The sequence below is a fragment of the Plecotus auritus genome, assembly GCF_963455305.1.
Source record: "Plecotus auritus genome assembly, chromosome: 6".
Classification (NCBI taxonomy): domain Eukaryota; kingdom Metazoa; phylum Chordata; class Mammalia; order Chiroptera; family Vespertilionidae; genus Plecotus; species Plecotus auritus.
This window is the reverse complement of record NC_137773.1, coordinates 22,348,359-22,370,438: the sequence shown is the minus strand read 5'-3', so window position 1 is coordinate 22,370,438 and position 22,080 is coordinate 22,348,359. Positions and strand designations below refer to the sequence as shown.

Genomic DNA, 22,080 nt, shown 5'->3' with positions numbered 1-22,080 from the left:
GTCCGGAATTTTCCGAGCTCACTTCTCTTTCCTTCACAGCGCTTTTCATGGATCATAATGAGTGACTCAGACTCGCCTCGCGTACCAGATGTCCCAGGACCGGCTTTGGCCGTGACTTTTAGAAAGCTCGACCACTTTCTGCACAAGGACTCCCTTGTTTGGGTGTGGCGACTTTTTCACACAGGCACCCTAAATGAGTGTGCTGGATGCGATATTTCGACATTGTGGTTTCAGGCAGAAACACTCACCAACTGACGGCTCTAACGCGGCTTTTGGTCAGAGGCGGCGGAGAACAGGTTTGAATTGTGCGCCGTAGTTTTAGGGGAGCTAGAAACGTTTCCCTTTGCTCACTTACCCCCGGCCGGAGCGCCGAAGTGCCATTTTCCAAGACTGAGCCTTGGGTGTGTGTATATGTCCTCAGTCTCAAAGCACTCTTGTGTCTAGTCTTTATTTTGCCCTAAAGCTACGTTAATGTTTTGTTTTTTAACATTAGTATTTTTAAGTGCAATCTGAGAGCATGATACCCATGTGCCCCCAGAGGGTTGAAACGCTGGTGAAGAAGATCACATACAAATAACAGGTACAGTAAGCCATTCCATCTTATGTGCAAACGATTCTCAGATTGATGTGGGGGGTTTTTTGCCTACAGAAATAGTTTGTCATTGTTGGGGGATTTGTCTGAATTTTTTTGGTGGGAAGGGAACGCGTTGTAATTTTTCCCTTTAAAAATGAGCAGGGTGCCTACACCTAGCGGCCGGGTCTCTGGCAGGAATGAGAGTCCTTAGAGAGGTTGTGTCCTTAGAGGAGATTAATTACTCGTTATCTGTCACCCCATTACTAGATGCTCACCTCCAGGAGAACGGGGTGCTTCTCCATTCATGGCAGGGTGCCCAGCCCCACTAGTCAGGAACTCATGAATGGGCGAGTGAGAGGTGCCTATCATGGCCTGATGACTGTGCAGAGCCAGGGAGGCAACCAAGCACAAAGTCTCAGGTGCAGTCGGTGGTGCAAGAAATAGGATGGGAGCCTGTGCTTGAGACCTGGCTCTGCCACCTCAGTATTGTGCAAACTTAGACAAGGCACCTCTTAGGCCCCTGGCATCCCCAAATATGAAGCAAGATGATCCGCTCCTAAATCAGGCTGATTCTCAGAAGCAGCATGTTGCAGGCAAAATGATGATAAGCCAGGATCGAGTGTCAGGCTGCTTGGCTTTGAGTCCTGACTTCACCACTTGTCAGCTGGGTGTCCTTGGGCAGGTTTCTTAACCTCTCTGAGTCTCTTCCTCGTCCTGTGATAAATGGGGCTGGTAATCGTTCCCACCCTATCGGGTTGTTTGTGAGGATGAATTTAGACCATGCACAGGACCTAGGACATTAGAGGCACTTTGTCAACATGAGGTGCGAACCTCATCGGGCGTGTTCTCATTGGTACGAACCATACACGCGTGGCAAGGATCATGACCCCGGAGGGAAGGCTGAGGACTACAGAGAGTGGAGGGAACCTGCCACAGGACAGAGCCTGCACCAGCAGCATCGCCTGCACATTCCTGGGTGCCCCTTCTGTACTCTGCCCCTGAACCACTCACTACATGTAACGTGCTTAGGGACATGCCTTTGCTTGAAAGACCCCTGCTCTGAGAGTGTCCATTTCAGTAGGCCAGAACATCTAGTGTGGGAGGTAAGAGATGAGGGTTCCAGGCCCAGCTCCCTGTTGACATGACTGAAACCCTGGGCAGGGCTCGTGCGTCAGGAACTCCGATTGACCTGCTGTGGGAGTCCCAGGGACCCGTGCCCCGTACGCTGTGTTCTCTGAGCGTGGGCTTCGGCTCCTGGAGGGAAGCCAGGGAACGGTGCCGTGAACTTCGCACAGCCCTTCCCCTGGCTGGCCCTCAACCTCCTCATTTAACTAAAAAAGGGAGGTGAGAGCAGAGCCGTGGTTTACAGACAGTTTGGTGGAACCATGTACTCCTCCTCTGAGCTCCTAGAGCCAACACCCGCTTGTAGGAGAACCGGGGGGCAGAGGAAACAAACGGACACATCCAGAATATGGGCCAGCTGACACTGCAACAAGAAAAAGATTTAAACCCACGTAAGAGACGGCTGAAAGTGTAGAACTTGTCTGGGTCAGATTCGAGCAAACCAACTCTTAAAGACATCGTTGTGACAATGGGGGAGAACTGCTGTCCCGAGCTGGGTTCCCTAGTCCTGGAGCTAGGCTGGCCCTGCAGAGCTGTCCCGTGTTGGGCCAACAGGGCCAGACCTTAACCCCTGGCATGGATCAGTCGTTGGCTGCAGGCCACCCAGGGAAAGGCCACACACGTTGGGCGAAGTGTCTCTGTGCAGCTGAGGTCATCCCCACGGGGGTGGCACAGGGTTGTCTGCCAGCAGCACTCACAGCCGCTGGGACCAGTCCTCTCTACAGTAAAGGGTCTGGACACAGCACAACCACCCTGGATTCTAGGTGTTCATTTGTTGCTTGTGATAATGATGTGGTTACATCAGAAAACGCCCAAATGTCTGCAATGATATGTCTGGAACTTTCTTTTAAATACTTCAGCCAAGAAAAAGTTGAAGAATATAAAAAGGACAGATGAAACAAATGTGGCAGAAGCTCCATACTGGAATAGGGTGATAGGTGGGGATTCATTGTATAATTCTCGACTTTTGAGAATGATTGAAAATGTTTAGAATAAAGTAGAAATGAAAGCATAAGGACAAAAAAAAAAAAAGACGCTACGTGGGCAGTTGAACCTGGCATTCATTACATATTTAATTGATGTCTATGACAGCTAGAATGTTGGTTTTAGCTCAATCAAAAGTTCTCAAGGCTGAGAACTTGAAAGGCCCTCGATAAGATGTAAGCTAAATTCTCATTCAGCTTGCAAATCCTCTGACTTTTACTTCTCAAGAGGTGTCCTGTTTGCCCGTGGCTTGGGTGATCTCTTCCCACGCAGGGCAGTGCCATTCTGGTCAGCGGGTCCCCCATGGGCTACTGGATACAGCAGGACTTGGATGCAGGGGCGCCCCCTCCAGGGCCGGGGTTCCCCCCAGGCTGATTTCCCGTGGCTGCTGCAATCAGACAAAGACAGCACACCAGGTGAGAGGAGGCTGCAGCATCGACCAAGAGTTGCAAATTCAAGGGCTTTCAGAGGCCAACAGCTAACCACACATGCAGAAGGCAAGCCAAGTATAAGGGGAATCAGAGAAAGCAAGAATGTTCCTCTACACTAAGAAAAATAACAGCAATCATGATAAAAAATGGCAACCCACACTTGGCACTAATGTCTGAGAGACAACAGGGAGTGATGGGGACTGTGGCAAACTGGATAGATTACCCTGTCCCATCTAAAGGGGTGGGGAGGGACCTAGCCCGTTTGGCTCAGTGGACAGAGCATTGGCCTGTGGACTGAAGGGTCCCGGGTTCAATTCCAGTCAAGGGCACATGCCTGGGTTGCGGGCTCAATCTCCAGTAGGGGGCGTGCAGGAGGCAGCTGATCAATGGTTCTCTCTCATCATTGATGTTTCTATCTTTCCCTCTCCCTTGCTCTCTGAAGTCAATGAAAATACATTTTAAAAAATAAAATAAAGGGGTGGGAGGGGGTGCCACTCAGCTCCAGCTAATTGTTCCCATGCAGAAATCCAGATGGATGTGGCCAGATGTTGATTTTGTCAAAAGACATGCCAGAAATCTAAACTTTTAAAATTGGAACTCTCTCCATTTGTAAAATACAGGCAGCAAATTCACATTTGAAACAAATGCAAGCCAAACAAAAGACATCTTGCAGGCTGTAAGTTAGCACAGCCCTGCCACTAGCCCATAAGACAATTTGTGCAAATTAGAAAAAGGCACTTCTTCCGCTGGACACTTGACTGCCATTTCCTGGAAAATTGTAAGTATGATACAAATCTGTGGCAGCTGTCATACAAATCCTGGAGCTGTGAAAGCACGACTTACAAAACCCTGAGTGGTGGCCCCACAATTGTAGCCACCAGTTCAGAATCACCCCACCCTGCAGAGCGGAGCTGGAGACCTGTCCGGGCTAAGAACCACGGGCACAGGGACGTGTGCAGAGGAGGACACTTAGTGTGGGGCGGGGACCAGAAGCCGTACCCTATGAGGGAACTAGAGGCACACAACCAGTAAAGGAAATGACTTGGGAGAGGGGGACTGGGAAGAGATGGAAAAAACGAATCCCATTCCATTCCTAAAGGCAGGACTATGGCCATTAAGTGGACGTTTCAACCAGGAGAACAGTTTCAGTTCAAGGAAGAGCTTTCTAATGGTGAATGAACGAGGCTTTCATGTAAGGTAGTGAGCCCTCTGTCACTAGTAGTGTGCAAGCAAAGGCTCATGATGGCCTAGATAGGATTCAGACATCACACAGAAGGCTGGCAATGTGGCCTCTCAAACTCCTTCCAACCAATCATTTGGGGCTTTCTTCTTTGTCCCTGGGTAGGACCCTCTGTCCAAGGCTGGTTGCGGGCAGTCAGGGAATCCTTGCTGGGAGCCTCAATCCTGGGAACCAGGCTTTGCCACTTACTAACGGTGTGACTTGGCCACAGTACTTCTGCCAGCCTCAGTGGCCTCCTTCGTAGAATGGGGACAGTAATAGGTGATGGCGGGGTCTGAGTGGGACCCCGTGTGTGTGGCTCTGCAGCCAGGCCAGGCCAGGCGCACCGCGAGCACTCGGTATGGGGGTTAGGGCTCCCCCTCCCCCGCTGCTGAGAACCTTGCTTGGCTGCCTGCTGCTTCTGCTTCTCCTCTTCCAGAGCCTTCATCTTGGCCTCATACTCGTCAGAAAGTGCTTTCCACTCCTTGCGGTTGTTGGTGATCCCATCCAGCATGGGAGTGATCTCCTCATGGAAGCGGGAGAATTCCTGGAAGAGAGAGAAGTGCTCATCTTCCCACCTCAGAAACTCCTGGGAGGCGGGGAAACAAGATTCACCCCCCCCACCCCGCCCCACGCAGAGTTTTAGGTGAGAAAACTGATATGCTGATGGATGGGTAGCTTCGCTCAGGGAAGAAGGGCAAATCCAGGGCGGGCTGTGTTCAGAGCTGCCTGAGTTCAGATCCAGGTTCTGCCACGAGCTGTGTGACCTTGGGCAGGTCACCTACAGAGATAATACCTACCTCACGGGGCTGCTAACACACACAAAGCCCTTAGCCCAGGCTCCTTCTCTGATAACATACTGAGGATAACAGAGAGCATCGGCTACTCTGCCCTGGCGCTCAGAGCATGCCCCACCATCCCCCTGGCCCCATGAGCCTGTGTTATGTCAGAGAGGCACCCGCTCACCTCTGGGAGCACTTGAACTTCTTCCTAACCAAAGGGGTGAGCTCACACAACAGAAAGGGCCCTGGACCCAGGGGGAGGCACCCTGGCTCTCATCCCATCTCATGGCCTGTCATCTCTCATCTCTGACCTCTGTTTCCTCACGTGTAACATGGCCTGAGTAAAGGTAACATGTGGGAGGTGAACAGTGGCACAGATCATATAAAAGTGGATTTCTCAAGAGGGAGGCAGTAACTGAGCAAGAGCTCAAAGAGGAATTCCAGGTTATCTTCCGACACTGGGTTACGCTGACCCGTCACATTTCCACCAGCTAGGGCAGTGAGGAGGCTGTGAGTCTGCGATGCTTCCCCTTCCCTGTGTGAAACCTTGCTTAGTCACTGGTCCCACAAGACCCCCGAGGGCTGTCTGGGGACCAGATGCCACTGCAGGAGAAGGGCTTCGTGAAATACCACCCGCTGGCCACTTGCCAGGGTTTATTATTCCTGCTGGCATCTGGGAACCCCAGCTTTATCAGAGACAAAGACTTGGGCCTGAGAAAGCACAGGACCCACCTTGTAGACGAAGGTGCAGACGAAGTCGATGAAGCCGACCTGCAGCTTGGGGAGCTCGTCCGCCTTGTTTCTGTCCATCATGGGCTGTCGTGGGGGAGAAAGAGTTAACTGCGCCGGCCCCTCCTGGCAGCACCCAGTCAGGGCCCCACCTGCCCTGAGGCATTCTTGCCAAACCAAGACCAAGCCTCCAACTCATCAAGTTTCCAGATCTAACTAGCAGGTTGCAGGAAATACAGGGCTAGAGGGACATATTAAATAACACCACGAGGTGGGAAACTGCACAACAGAAGACCCACCCTCTTCAACAAATAAATGACACACAGAAGGTAAAAAAAAAAAAAAAAAAAAAAAAAAAAAAAGGACAAGGAAACGACTGTTGATTAAAAGAGACAAGAAACACAGCAAAAACAGGAGGGCATTTGTTCCTTGATTGGGTCCTGATCTGAACAAATCAAACGAAATGATTTTCATTACTCAGCAGAGAAAGTGAAGGAGCTGGGGATTAGCTGATATTCATGAATTATTACTAATTATTATCATGCGGTGACAATGGTACGGTGGTTGTGTGTGTTTGTTTAAAGCTGTGGTCGGCAAACTGCGGCTCGCGAGCCACATGCGGCTCTTTGGCCCCTTGAGTGTGGCTCTTCCACAAAATACCACGGCCTGGGCGAGTCTATTTTGAAGAAGTGGCATTAAAAGAAGTTTAAGTTTAAAAAATTTGGCTCTCAAAAGAAATTTCAATCGTTGTACTGTTGATATTTGGCTCTGTTGACTAATGAGTTTGCCGACCACTGGATTAAAGTTCTTATCTCTTGGTCCTAACCTGTTTGGCTCAGTGGATAGAGCGTCGGCCTGCAGACTGAAGGGTCCCAGGTTCAATCCCGGTCAGGGGCATGTACCTTGGTTGCGGGCACATCCCCAGTAGGGGGTGTGCAGGGGGCAGCTGATTGATGCTTCTAACTCTCTATCCCTCTCCCTTCCTCTCTGTAAAAAATCAATAAAATCTATATTTTAAAAATTAAAAAAAAAAAAAGTTCTTATCTCTTGGAGATACAAACTATAATGTATTCATGGAAGAAATGACTTCTGAGAGTTACTTCCTTTAAAATACTTCAGCCAAAAGACTGAAAATGCACGGGGAAAGGGAGTAGATAAAACCATGGCAGGCTGTGGCTAATGGTTGGACCTGGCTACAGAGCGTTCATTAGCCATGCTCTGTACATTGTAAGGTGTTAAAGGAAGAAGAGAGTTACACATCCCACCGGCCCTTGCTGTTCATGTTCATTGCCGGCTCCTCACAGCCCCGCCACTCTCCCTCGGGCCTCACGTGGTACCCCAGCACTTTTAGCACTTCACAGGTTAGCCCATCCCCACATCTGTGAGTCTGTCCCCAAAAGGTCTCTCTCTTTTACCCCACCTTTATCTCCTAGCCCTGCCCTAGCGCAGGGCCCTCGGCGAACCCTCAACTGGCCTCCAGCAGGGAGCTGGCTGACTGTCCAGTCAGGTTGAACTATCAACGTCGGTGGGTTCTCAGCTTGACAAACAAGACCTTTCTCCCCGGCACACTCTGTGCTGTGAGAACAGGGCCCGGGAGGTGGCCGCCCAGACTGTTGGAACTAAAAGGGAAATCCAAGTTGTGGTGTCTACTTAGCTGAGTGGGCTAAGGCCATACACATTAGAGCAGGGTCCCAGACTCTAGGAGGGCACACTTGCTGGGCTCACCCCCACAGTTTCTGCTTAGGGCGGTCTGGGGTGGGGCCTGTGAATTTGCATCTCTAACAAGTTCCCCAGTAATGAGGCACGGGGAGCAACCCTACATTAGGGAAAGGTCCTCTCTATGTCAGGGGGTGGGGAGTGGACACGTTTCTCTGTCAAGGCAAGGTCACAGATGTCCATCAGGAAGCGGTCACACACCCACGTCAGGCTGACGTCCCCTCTCTACTCACAATGGGATTCTGCTGCAGCACCGTGCGCTCCAGGTCACCTTGTTCCCAGAATTCAGCAGCAACCAGCAGAGCTACCTGCAACAGGCAGACCCCCCCAACCCGGAGTCAGCCCCAGCCCCAGTCCGCCTGCCCGTGTCCCACAATTCTATTCTACTCCACTTGGATTTCCAGCTCAACAAAAGCATAAAGCCCACCCCTGCCCCGCCACCCCCACTTCACGGTCATCGTGGGAGGATCCTAAAGTGAGTTCCTTGTCTTGCCGGAGGACGATGGGGCAAAGTGGGCTGCCTCTGGAGCTGGGGATCCCAAGCCGCCTTCACTGCTGCCAGCAGTACTGGAATCCCCCTCCTCTCGGCTCAGGAGTCCATACCTTGCTCTGCACCTCCCAGGGCTTGGTGATGGCTGAGAGATCACAGGCGGTCATCATCATGGCCCTGGGCACAGGACACCACCCATCAGCCCAGAGCCATTTAAGGCTGCACGTACTGGTTAATTCCATCCATCTCTTCTTTCTGTCCCCCAACCAGTACGTGACCTCACCCCATTGTGAGGAGGGGCGTCACTTCCCCAGTACATCTGAGGTGGGGCTTTGAAGTCAGGCGGTGGTTTAAATCTTGCCTCTGTCAATTACCAGGAGTTTGACATTGAGCAATTAAACCAACCTCTCTGCGCCTCAGTGTGCTTGTCTGCAATAATAATGGTAATTTCTGCGTGGAGTGCGTGCAAGATTGAATGAGATAATGTGTATAAAGATCTTAGCATGCGCCTGGACATAGTATGTGCACAATAAATATTGGTAATTATCATGAACAAATTTTGGGTTTTTATGATATACCACACACTGTTCTAGGCATTTCGTAGACATCAATTTCATTTCAATCTCATCACATCTTCAGAATTCCTTCTCGCCTGTCTAGTATAGAACAATGTTTGTCAACCTTTCCCCATCATCTTCTCCCTCTCCTGCCAAAAATCCTTTTTAGACAAAGTTTTTCTATAATTGCTCCACCATAAAATTTTAATTACCACAGACATACTGTATATCTGTTTAGAGGGCCACCGACCATTGAAACGTCTAAGATTTTTTGCTCATCTCCCAAGAACCACTTTTGCCTCATTGGGCACTGCTTGTGTGGCTCAGTCATTGTGAGGAAGCTTTGCATTAAGAAGTAGAGGAAGGGTTTGTCAAAACTTATAAGTGGTACACTTAGGATCTGCACATTTCATTGTAGGTAATGTTTGCCTTAAAAGAAAAAAAAAAAGAGCTGTAAACAAATATTGACCTCTAGTTAATGAGATACATGCTGATGTATTTGCAGGAAAGTGCGTTGATGTCTGCAACTTGCTCTGAAACGCATTCAACAAATAAGCTGAATTAACAGATAAAGAGGTTAATTGACAATAATGTGCAGAATCTGGATGGTGGGCATAACATTCTTTCAACTCTCTGTGTGTCTGAAAATTCTTCCTAGTAAAATGTTGATGCAAATAAAAAGTGAACTGATGGGATTGGGGAAAGAAAGAAAGGATTAAAAGATGAACTCTTGAGGAAGGAATTGGGGAAAGAAAGAAAGGATTGAAAGATGAACCCTTAAAGGAGTTTCATAATAATAGGAAGGTAGGATAAGTATTATTACATAGGCAGGTACAACATAAGACAGAAAGGGAGGGGAATGGACAAAGAATTGGAACAAGAGAGGAGAATTCAAGAAGGTGTTTCAGGGACAGGGCGGGGTAGTGGCATGAACATCTGGGGTGGGAATCCAGGGCCAAGTGGTGTGGGTGTTAATTCTGTGCTGGGGAGTGTAGACTGTATCCAACATGCATGGAGAGCTATTGAAAATTTAGGGCCCAGACATGACCTTTTCAGAGCTGAGCTGTAGGGAGGCAGGTTGGCAACACTTGTAGGGGAGAGGGTAGGAAGGAAGGAGGGGAGATGCTGCAGTAATTCTCAGAATCCTCTACTGTTGAATCCCTGTAAATTATTCTTTTTAAAAAATATATATTTTTATTGATTTTAGATAGGAGGGGAGAGGGAGAGATAGAAACATCAGTGATGAGAGAGAATCATTGATTGGCTGCCTCCTGTACACCCCCTACAGGGGATTGAGCCCACAGCTGGGCCTGTGCCCTTGACCAGAATCAAACCCGGGACCCTTCAGTCTGCAGGCCGACGCTCTATCCACTGAGCCAAAGCGACCAGGGCTGTAAATTATTCTTTATTTCAGTTAGTGTATGCTTAATTTCTGACTGGTCCTTTTTCATGTCTTTGACGTTTTCACTAAGATCCTTGAAAGTCTCATGAAGATCCTTGACTAACCTTATAACCATGGTTTTGAACTCTGTATCCAGTAGTTAACTTGTTTCTATTTCTTTCATTTGTGACCTGTTTCTTTGTCTCCACATTTTGGCTGCTTCCCTATGTTTGTTTCTATGTATTAGGTAGAGCTGCTATGTCTCCTAAAATTGGTAGAGTGGCCTTATGTAGTAGGTGTCCTGTAGGGCCCAGTGGCTCAGGGTGGAGGTGCCCAGGCAAGGCCCAGCTGTTAAGCCAGGCAGGCTGGTACTAGTGCCGGGTCTTGGGCCTTTTATTGATAGGTATGGGGCATGCTGTCACCAGCTGCAGCTCGTTTGAGAGATTTTAGTAAAGTCTGAAGCCTGTGTCAGGACAAGCCATTCATATGGAAAAGCTGCTTCAAACAGCTTGGGTGGGGCTACAGATTGGATGGGGTGGGGTCTCAGGGAATCCCCAGGGCAGAGCAAACAATGTGGGCCGTGTTGATGGAAACTCAGATATGGCTGCCAGTCAGCCCTGTGACAGGCACAATGACCCCTTGGAGCACCCTCATCTGGAGAAAGTGCCCTGGAATTCCTGCCCGGATGCCAGACAATTCAGTTCCTCCCCTTATGTGTCTGGGTCCCGTGGTGCTGGAGATCCCACCTTCACAGCTGGGCCTTGCCTGGAAGAAGCCAGAAGTGTAAGTTTGTGCGCGCCTTTAAGAGGAACACCTGGGATTCCAGCATCCTCCATGTCACTGAGCCCTAAACCCCGCTGGTTTTTACAGCCCTTAATTGCGGGGACTTCTCTTCCCAGCTCTGGAACCCTGGGCTGGGGGGCTGGTGTGGGGCTGGGACCCCTTGTTCCTTACGGGCAGCCTCTGCAGGAACAATCTCCCTCCCGATTATAAAAAAAGCACACGTCGGTCGGTTCCGGGCCTCCGGCCCTGGTACCCATCTCAATGTGCTTTTTTCTTTACTTCTCTAGTTATAGGACTCCCATTCAGCAGCTTTCAGGCGGTTCTAAATGATGGTTGTTCTGTATTTTAATTGTGATTCTGATGTGGTTGTGGGAGGCGGCGAGTACAGCTGGTTACCTATGCTGCCATCTTGGTTCTTTTCTAAATATCTTTAATTAAGCAAACCCTCAAGTAAATAAGCTTTCAGAAATGCATACATTTCTTAGAAACACCTTTATGTTTTGTAATAACTTCAGAAGATGCGTCTTTTGCTTAATGTTAAGTGTTGTAGATACCTATGCTTACCGACAAACAGATTAAACAAATGAACCGTCAGCTTTGCATACAAGAGTCACTGGCTTCCTGTCACCTGTCAGGGCCCACATTTTAAGTCCACAGGTGTGGCTTCACTGAGTGTTTACTGTTCTCGGCTGGAGAGATCATGTGAAAATCACGCCCAGCTGTTGGGGAAACACCCCTACGTATTTCATAAACAGAGATCTGGTGTGGGAAATGGGAGAAGACACTGGGGTACCAGAAAGGCCAACCCCAAGCCTCGTGCCCTTAAGACAAGGCATTACATTCGCCTCAGCACCACCCCCTTACGTGCTCTGGGGCCAAGATGCCATGCTAGGCATTGGGGATGCAGAGAGGCCCACAGGGAGCCCATGGTCACTCAAAGAACAGAGCAAAAATACTGTCACCACAATGTGCTCAGTGGGTGGCAGAAAGAAGTACGAGGTGCAGAGAAAAAAAAAGTAAGCCAAAGGTGAGAGCAGCCAGCTCCGCTCAGAGGGCTACCAAGAGGTGACAGAGGGGCAGGGCCTTGCGAGGTGGATAGGAGCTCTCCAAGAGGAGGGAGAAGACAGTGGTCAGAGGTGCAGAGGGCTGTCCAGAAGGTGACCATAGGGAGCATTCATCTATCATCCTAATGCAAGTATGTGTGCCAGGCCCTGGGGGAAGAAAGACCAGCACATTCACAGAGCTGGGAGGTGGGAGGAGCTCAGGGAGCAGGTGGGAGAGGGGAAAGAGAAGGCCCAGGAGTTGAGCAGGGGCAGACCCTCAGAGTGCAGGCAGTGGCAGGGGATGTCTTCATGCTAAGAGCAAGAGGAAGCGCTAGAGCAGAAGGATGACAGAGTCAGATCTGCATTGTACAGAGGCTTCCGTGTGGAGGGGACAGGGATGCCAGCAGAGAGCCCACAGAGGAAGCCTTTGCAGGACCTTTGCTTAATGGTAAGTATTGTAGATACCTTATGCTGACTGTCCAATAGATTAAGCAAATGAATGCTCAGCTTGGCATGCAAGAGTCACTGGCTTCCTATTACCTGTCCATGTCCACATTTTAAGTCCACAGGTGTGGCTTCAGGAGAGCACTAGATGTTTACTGTACTCAGTTGGAGAGATCATGTGAAAATCACTCCCAGCTGTTGGGAAAACACGCCTAAGTGTTTCATAGATAGGGATCTGGTGTGTGGGGGGGGGGGAGGGGGAGATGAGAGAGGACACTGGGGTACCAGAAAAGCCAATCCAAAGCCTCGTGCCCTAAAAACAAGGCATTACAAGGACAAGACATGAAGGTGATGATAAAAAGAAGTGTCCAGATAGACAAGGCATTGGAGAAGTAAACTCAACAGGGCTTGGGGGGAAGATTAGACATGCAAAGTGAGGAAGAGGGAGGTGTCTGGGTGGAGAGTTAGGGAGAACATGGTTATCCTATAGAAGAGAGTAGAAGTATGTCATGAAGACTTTGCATGCTGAGAAATTAGTACCATATCCTCTTGGCACGTCTTCAAGAGCAGGGGATAGAGTTGAATGGAGAACAGTATAAAAAGCCATGCAGAACTTTGGAATCAGACATAATTAGATCCTCGGTCTTCTTACTTGCTGCACCCAGAGCAAGTGACTTAATGTGTTTGAGTCTCCATTTGCTGGTTTGTAAAATGAGATAATCCCTAGCCGGTTTGGCTCAGTGGATAGAGTGTCCGCCTGTGGACTGAAGGGTCCCAGGTTTTATTCTGGTCAAGGGTACATGCCTGGGTTACAGGCTTGATCCACAGTAGGGGACATGCAGGAGGCAGCCAACCAATGATTCTCTCTCATCATTGATGTTTCTACCTCTCTCTCCCTCTCTCTTCCTCTCTGAAATCAATAAAAAAATATATATATTTTAAAAAAGCCTGCCTGACATGGCTTAGTGGTTGAGCATTGACCTATGGAACCAGGAGGTCACGGGCTTGATTCCAGGTCAGGGTACATGCCAGGCTGGAAACCCAGTAGGGGACAGCCAATCAATGATTCTCTCTCATCACTGATGTTTCTATCTTTCTCTCCCTCTCCCTTCCTCTTTGAAACCAATAAAAATATATTAAAAAGAAAGAAAGAAAGGAAGAAAGAAAGAAAGAAAGAAAGAAAGAAAGAAAGAAAGAAAGAAAGAAAAAGAAAGAGAGAGAGAAAGAAAGAAAGTGAAATAATCATATTAGATTGGATCATGAAATTCAGATTTTGTGGATTAAAAACAGTAAAAAATCAGCCATTTCATATGGTTCAATGTAATAAATCTGTCCTAAGATGATTTTGCTAGTGCACGCATTTTCCTCATCATTATCATTACCTTCAGCACATTAAGCATTTGTTCAGGGTTGCCAGGTGAGTCGGGCTGCCTGGCTGAACCAAGCTGAGCTGCTGCCCACCTGGCCTGTCCCCAGAGCAAATGTCTCTCCCACGCAGCTGTGCAGCTCAGTGGCCCTTCTCCCTGACCCCTGAAAACATCCCAGCCAACCTGAACGGGCACCCAGGCACGCCCTGGCATTACACCTGGCCTGGCGGGTGTGGCCTGCGGGGGGAAGGTCTGAGGGAGCCTGAGAAAGCTGTGGGTGTGCAGGAGACGGGTGGAGGGACTTGGGGTCCGGTCCTTGGTTCTCCACTAATGCCCATGTGGCAGTCGGTAAGTCACCTTGTCTCTCTGGGCCTGACATTCCTCATTTGAAAAACATTCGACCAGGAGCTGGCAACTTTTCTGTAAAGGGCCTGATAGTCAGTATTTTAGGTTTTGTAGACCCCAGTGATCTTTATAGCAACTACTCAACCGCATCATGATACGATGTGAAAGCAGCCACAGGTCAGGGCCACTCATCTGTTAGGCTCAGTGCCTAGGGACCATGATGCTTTTAGGGGCCCGTGATAATGTTTAATTTCCTTTAAAATTAGAAGAAAAAAGAGAATATAATAATGATGGATATATAATAATGAATTCAGCCTGGATTACATTTGTTTTTATACTAACACAGTCAGAAAATATAAAATTTTAATTAATTAATTAATTTGTTTATTTATCTTAATGGAGAAAGAAGCCATGAAGGCAAAGCACCCAAGGCCCACAAAGATGCATAATGCAGCCCTCCATAAAATAATAAATTTTTCTATTTACAGGTACTGAAATTTAAATTTCTTCTAAGTTTCATTTGTCAGGAAATATTCTTCTTTTTTGATTTTTTTACCCTCAACCATTAAAAAATGTAATAGCCCTTTTCTTTTTTAAAATATATTTTTATTGATTTCAGAGAGGAAGGAAGAGGGAGAGAGAGATAGAAACATCAGTGATGAGAGAGAATCATTGACTGGATGCCTCCCGCACGCCCCCGACTGGAGATAGAGCCCGCAACCCCGGCATGTGCCCTTGACCGGAATGGAACCCAGGACCCTTCAGTCTGCAGGCCAAGGCTCTATCTACCGAGCCAAACTGGCTAAGGCATGTAATAGCCATTCTTAGCTCATTCAGCTGTACAAAGTCAGCTGGATCCTCACAGCCCAGCACTAGAGGATCTCTAAGCCTTCTCAGCTCATGATTTGGTCAGACTGTCAAGAGTGGCAATACATGTAAAAGGTTTAATAAAGACCTAGAAGCCCGGTGCACGAAATTCGTGCACAGGGGAGGAGGTGTCCCTCAGCCCAGCCTGCACCCTCTCCAATCTGGGACCCCTCAAGGGATGTCCGACTGCCCGTTTAGGCCCGATCCCTGTGGGCAGTCGGACATCCCTCTTACAATCCAGGACTGCTGGCTCCCAACTGCTCGCCTGCCTGCCTTCCTGTTTGCCCCTAACCGCTTCTGCCTGCCAGCCTGATCACCCCCTAATCACTCCCCTGCCAGCCTGATTGATGCCTAACTGCTCCCCTGCCAGCCTGTTTGCCCCTAACTGCCCTCCCCTGCAGGCCTGGTCCCCCCCAACTGCCTTTCCCTGCAGGCCTGGTCCCCCCCAACTTCCCTCCTCTGCCAGCTTGGTCACCCCTAACTGCCCTCCCCTGCAGGCTTGATCGCCTCCAACTGCCCTCCCTTGCAGGCCTGGTCCCCCCAACTGCCCTCCCTTGCTGGCCATCTTGTGGTGGCCATCTTGTGTCCACATGGAGGCAGGATCTTTGACCACATGGGGGCAGCCATCTTGTGTGTTGGAGTGATGGTCAATCTGCATATTACTCTTTTATTAGATAGAATAGAGGCCTGGTGCACAGGTGGGGGCCAGCTGGTTTGCCCTGAAGGGTGTCCCAGATCAGGGTGGGGGTTCCCTTGGGGTGTGGGGCTGCCTGGGCAAGGGGCCTGTGGTGGTTTGCAGGCTGGCCATGCCCCCTGGCGACCCAAGCGGAGGCCCTGGTATCTGGGGTTTATTTATCTTCTACAATTGAAACTTTGTAGCCTGGAGCGGAGCCAAAACTTCTGCTTGCTCTGTGGCTGCCACCATTTCTGTTTGGATTTATGTATCTTCTATCATTGAAACTTTGTAGCCTTGAGTGGAGGCCTAGGCCGGCAAGGGCAGGCAGAAAGCTTGGCTTCCTCCATTGCTGGGGAAACCCAAGCCTCCCTCCTGCTCTCTGTGGCCATAGCCATCTTGGTTGGGTTTATTTGCATATTCGCTCCTGATTGGCTGGTGGGCGTGGCTGGTGGGTGTAGCAGAGTGATGGTTAATTTGCATATCACCCTTTTCTTAGATAGGATGGGAAGTCAGCCTCCGTACCCTCCAAAGAGTTATTTTAGAATCTTGGCCCCAGAGTAAACATATGAGGAGGGTAATCCAAGAAATAGCTGTGTGGGAGCCTAGTAAAGTCAATGGACTTAGGACGTGTCAAGGGGTTAGGTCTGGACCTCAGACTTGAAGAAGCTCACTGACATAACCAAGTTAATCAAAGTACAGGACAGGGGTGATGGGTTTTCCCTCACAACAACCAATTCTGACACCGACTGGGTGTCCTACCCTTACCAGGGATTGAGCCCACAACCTGGGATCTGTCCTGACCAGGAACCAAACTGGTGACCTCTTGGTGCATGGGATGACACTCATCCAACTGAGCCACACTGGCCAGGGCTATCCTAATGTTTTATATATGTGTGTGCATACATGTGTATACATGTGTGCATATAGGTCTATATATGTATGCATATATGTCTGTATATATGTACATATATCAATGAAAGACTTTTGAGCATGTATATATATAATATATATTAAAAGTCTTTCATTGATCTCCTTTTCATATTTATCTGCAACCAAATATATCCATTAATTGAATTTACATAAAGATTTTTTTCTTCGACCATAGGCCTCCAAGTGTTGAAATTTTTTCTTTTGGATTAAGTTATTAGTTTTACACAATTAACCAACACAATAAAATATACATATTGCCTATTTTTAGAAATAATTACTAAACACTCAAAGGAAATATTTTTGGAAATTCATCTCTTACTGAGACAGGATGGGACTATTTTTTAAAAAATCAGTTAATGAATGAATATTTCTTATTGTTAGGCTGAGATAGGATTTAACAGCTATTTTATGCCATTTTTTAAAAAAATATATTTTAGTGGTTTTTTACAGAGAGGAAGGGAGAGGGATAGAGAGTTAGAAACATCGATGAGAGAGAAACATCGATCAGCTGCCTCCTGCACACCTCCTATTGGGGATGTGCCCGCAACCAAGGTACATGCCCTTGACCAGAATTGAATCTGGGACCTTTCAGTCCGCAGGCCGACGCTCTTTCCACTGAGCCAAACCAGTTAGGGCCCATTTTTCAATTGTATAGGACCAGGTAATTAGAAACTTTGGGAATGGATGGAGTTTTGTTACAACAATGTCACCCAATTCTTTGAATTCCTCCAAATTAACCGTTAACAATCATACTGTAATCATTATTCTGAATGGTCAATCAGCTGATGACTCAGTGAGATTCTCCTTCAATTTTGTTTAAAGCTAACATTATGATCATTCACTTCCTCATTTTCTGGGAAGTATGCCATAAAGATTTGACTGAGACTCTTCACATGATTGTGAATTACACCTCTGCAGCACTTTGGTAAATCCAAGATACTCAGACTGGGTTAGGTCTTTTAAAACATTATTAGTTATATCTCCCAGTATTAAATTTTTTATAAAGTGCTTGTATCAAATAACAATTTTTAACTATTTCATCAAAACTTGGAAGCTATAAATATTTTTTTAAATAATTTTTTATTGATTACAGAGAGGAAGGGAGAGGGAGAGAGAGATAGAAACATCAATGATTAGAGAGAATCATTGGTTGGCTGCTTCCTGCAAAACCCACACTGGGGATCAAGCCCACAACCCAGGCCAGTGCCCTGACTGGGAATTGAACCGTGACCTCCTGGTTCATAGGTCTACACTCAACCACTGAACCACCACGGCCGGGCTAAAGTTGCAGATTTGACTCATTTAATTTGTGGGAATGTTTGCCATAAACATAATTGGAAATGCCAGACTTTTACTGTCAACGAAAGCAGGCGAATCAGACTTGTTTCTGTCAGAAAGAATCTGATTTTATTTTTCAACTCAAATAAGCATGTTAGAATGCATCCTGATCATACCCACCTTATTTTTTCATTCTTAATTCTAAGAAAGGTCGAAGTAGATAGATGTATAGGGAGACTAGATAGATAGGTAGATAGATAAATAGGTAGACAGACAGACAATAGTGATGTGGATGAAATCAAGTGCCGTGACCTTCAGTACTTATTATTGGTGCACCTTTGTCCTGATATCAGGGGCCGTCCCTGACAGTGGTACATTCACTGAAGGAAGTTTGTAAAATGTCTCAGCTCCTGCTGCCCCTGCTGTTCAATCCACATTCTCTTTTGCTAATGCCTTGTTTTGCTTTTAACAAAAAAAATATATAAGTCGGGGAAGGCCTGAAGCCCTTCCTTGGGTTAATAATGCCTTGATTGCGAGTCTTTCAAATAGTCCCTCTGTTTGATGGCACAGAGGTCTTTGCTCCGTAGGAAGATTCGAGAAAGGGCAAGTTTGCTTTATTTTGTAAAGTGGGAGAGGAGTGAGGGAACTGACAATGAGCTTTCTTAGGAAGATACTGTTAAGAAAGAGAACACTGATTCCTGCGAGGCCAACCACACTGCTATACATCTCGCAAGGCTTTGGATTGGGGAGGGAGCGGGAGGGGTTTGTGTGCCTCAGTCTGAAGACTCCCACTAACACTACTTGGGCTTTTTCTGTGGTTGAAGTCTGGCCTTTGCCTTTTTGAAAAAATTGTATTTTGGAAATCCTTCCTGTCTTTTTTTTGTAAAGGCTGTATGGCATTCCATTGTGTGAAAAGTAGCATAGGTATTTGCAAAAAATTAGTAAACAGAAACTTCATTTCAAATGTAGTAGGGCCCTGAGCAGTGGTTAGAGCATCTACCTGTGCACCGAAGGGTCACAGGCACATACCTGGGTTGCAGGTTCAATCCCCAGCCCTGGTCTCGGGGCACATGCAGGAGGCAACCAATAAATCAATAAATGTTCTCTCTCTCTCTCTCTCTCTCTCTCTCTCTCTCTCTCTCTCTCTCTCTCTCTCTCTCTCTCAGTCCTCCCTTTCTCCCTCCCTCCACTTTCTCTAAAAATCAATGGGAAAATATATCCTCAGGTGAGGATCAACAAAACAAAACAAACAATAAAAAAGTTCTAGGGAGGCCAGAAGGGGGAGCTCTCACGCCCTACATAGACCTCAAAGGATAACAGGGAGCTCTCTGTTTATGGTAGTCCTCCCAACTTCCTCTTCCCCTCTATAAAATACACTGAGTGGCCAGATTATTATGATCTCTGAATGCATAATAATCTGATCACTCAGTGTGTGTGTGTGTGTGTGTGTGTGTGTGTGTGTGTGTGTGTGTGTGTTAGAGACCCAGTGCATGAATTTGTGCATGGGTGGGGTCCGGCCAGCCTGGCCAGGGGAGGGGACATGGGCAGTTGGCCGGCCTGCCTGCTGGTCGAACTCCTGGTGGAGGGGACAATTTGCATATTAGCCTTTTGTTATATAGGATATACACTGAGTGGCCAGATTATTATGCGTTCAGAGATCATAATAATCTGGCCACTCAGTGTAGTTTCCTCTTTGTTTCAGTAGACTTGTATGCCATGGTTGCTTGTTCTGTATTGCAATTCTTTGTTATTCCTAAATCAACCTATTTTGCTGGCAAAATATCTAGCTGACTTTTTGTGGCCCCAAATGGATATTTGAGTTGCTTTCCATCTTTTTTGTGATTACAAATAATGCTGCAATGAATAACTTTGTAATACTCCTTGGCACACAGGTGGGAGGATACCTAGAGGGTAAATCCTAAGTGTGGATTGCTGGGTCTAAGAGTATTTACAATTGTCGGAGTGTTGCCCACAGTAAAGGCTGCACCCATGTACATTCTCAGCAGTGAATGAGATTGCCTGTTGCCACTCTCTCTGCCCAACCGCAGTGTGCTACTAAATGGTTTAATCTTTGCCAAGAGGAGTGTAAATGATAATTATATCTCAGTGTAACTTGATTTTGCATTTCTCTTAATATGAGTAGTTTTCTTTTCACATGTTTACACCCCTCTGTAATTCTTTCCTGGGAAATGCCTTTGCTCAGTTTTCTATTGGATTAGTCTTTTTCTTGAGTTGTATTAACACTCTATTTACTAAGAAATTAGATCTCTTTTTTTCTCTCTTTTTGTCCGAAGTGCTGCAGATATTCTTCCCCAGGTTATCACTTGCATTCTGACTTCAGCTATGCATTCCTGTGTGTGTTGTGCAGAAATCCCTAATTTTTAGGTAGTCACGTTTACAGATCAATTTATGACTTTCGAATTTTATGTCTCACTTAGAAACACTTACTCTGAAATTATTCTTTTTAATCCTATCAATTATCCCCAAAAATAAAGTAGATATTTCCCTTGAAATGACCTTAAATGGATAATGAATTAAGGAGCATAGACAACATTTAGTATAAAGTCCCCCTACTCAAGAACAGGGTGTTCTTTCCACTTGTTCACTTCTCCGCTGCGCCATTTTGAAATGTCAGGTGAGGCTGCTCCCTGGTCGGTAGTCTGAATGTGCCCCTTGCTCAGTGGGAGCAGGTCCCATAGCTCCCAAGGATCAGGGGACCCTTGTGGAGGCCTGATTGGACAACTGCAGGGCTGAGGGAATGACCAATTGCCACTTGGCCCCTCTTCCCTGCGCCTGTCCCAGTGGCTGCCCCTTCTCTGTTGCAGAGGTTGCTACATGAGTGACTTAATCAAGCCTCATCTCCACAGAAGCATCTGGAGATAAACAATCAACCTGACACTTCCTTGGGAAGGCCTGGTCTCCGCTGACCATCAGCACCCAGGACCCATCACAGGGAGCCAGGGGACTTGGGCCACGTATTCACAAAGGGCCTTTCATTTGTGCTTCTCACCCCATCATCAATTGAGGTGACTCATGGAAGCACATTGAGAGACATGAAAGAAAGTATTTACCAGAAAACTTCTATTTGAGTCCCATTACCAGACCTCATGCTAACAAGGCCACGATACATTTTATGTAAATCAGGTGACTAGTTTCTGAATAGCACAGCTAGACTGCAGGACATTGCTCTATAGAAAGGAATACTAAAATGAAGCCACATATTTTGAGTGACACATGGTTATCACTCAAATCATAATTAGCACAATGCTCTGTTTTATAAAAAAAAAATGTTAAAGTTATAATTTTATCACCAATTCCGAATTATATGAAAGAAACACTTCGAATATTATACTTTTTTTTATACAGATAAATAAAATAACACTGTATTGTTTTGAATATTAGTGCCAAAAAAAAGGTTAATCATATACCATGATTTCTACAATTCTGGTTTGGCATAACCTCATTTTCCCCCCAGATGTTGAAGGCCTCCAAAATGGACAGTGCCCCAGGGGTCTTCTGAGGGCAGCAAGTCCTGTTACTTTAGTAGCTCATCTTATGACCCTGGGATAAGAGGATCACAGTTTAAGCCCCATCTCAACTCACATAACGATTTCCTTCCGCGTCTGTTCCAGCATCATGTACTGCGTCCACTCCTGTTGCGTTTCAAATGTCTTTGATTGATCCACGATCTTTTGGAACATTGTCCTCTTCCTACAAAATACACCGATTTGTTAATGGAACAAATCTTAGAATAAGACACGCCTGGGCTTCTAACATCGGCTATTTCAGATAGAGGCTTCTTAAAACAACATGATTAACAAAACAACGTTAAAAGAACCAGGGCCTGGGAGTGAAGACCTAGGTTTCTAATCCAGACTCTGTCAGACTTGTTTTCTGGTCTTAGCGAATCTCTTTCCCTGGATCTCAGTTTTCCATCTGTACAATGGGAGCAATACTATCTAACTCATGGAGCTGTGGTGAGAAGTAGCGGTTCATAGCACAAGGGTTGTGCCTGGCACACAGTACATATGAATCGCTTGGAGCTATGATGTTTCTTATTGTAATAATCATTGCTATTGCTATTCTTATTCTTAAAATGAGAAGAAATACTAACTTGAAATACAGGGCGAGGTCTGTGGCAATGATGGCTATGTCCATCATGTGGATTGCATGTTCGTGCTGCCTGCGGTTGAGGTTTTGAAAGATGTTTAAGCCCTAAGGAGAAAATCAGAGGAGAGGTGTGAGAAGTGATGCTGGCGGTAAAGTCACCCAACTACTGATGGTCACCCCAGATGATGGGAGAGGCAGCCCTGGCCAATAGGAAGAGCACTGCCTGGCCACACACGGGCATCATGGGAGGTG

General features: G+C 47.0%; 1 protein-coding gene across 1 annotated transcript in view; it reads right to left on the bottom strand.

The window, feature by feature from the left end:
• Positions 1–2,739: 2,739 nt before the first annotated feature.
• PDE6A (phosphodiesterase 6A) overlaps positions 2,740–22,080 on the bottom strand; it is a 45,713-nt gene continuing 26,372 nt past the window's right edge. The window contains exons 15-21 of the mRNA XM_080672136.1: positions 21,833–21,933; positions 21,322–21,429; positions 8,161–8,224; positions 7,791–7,865; positions 5,845–5,928; positions 4,730–4,877; positions 2,740–3,068 (exon numbers count right to left, since the gene is read on the bottom strand). Coding sequence (XP_080528262.1) covers positions 2,989–3,068; positions 4,730–4,877; positions 5,845–5,928; positions 7,791–7,865; positions 8,161–8,224; positions 21,322–21,429; positions 21,833–21,933 — 660 coding nt within the window. The 3' untranslated portion in view covers positions 2,740–2,988. The remainder of the gene's footprint in view (positions 3,069–4,729; positions 4,878–5,844; positions 5,929–7,790; positions 7,866–8,160; positions 8,225–21,321; positions 21,430–21,832; positions 21,934–22,080) is intronic.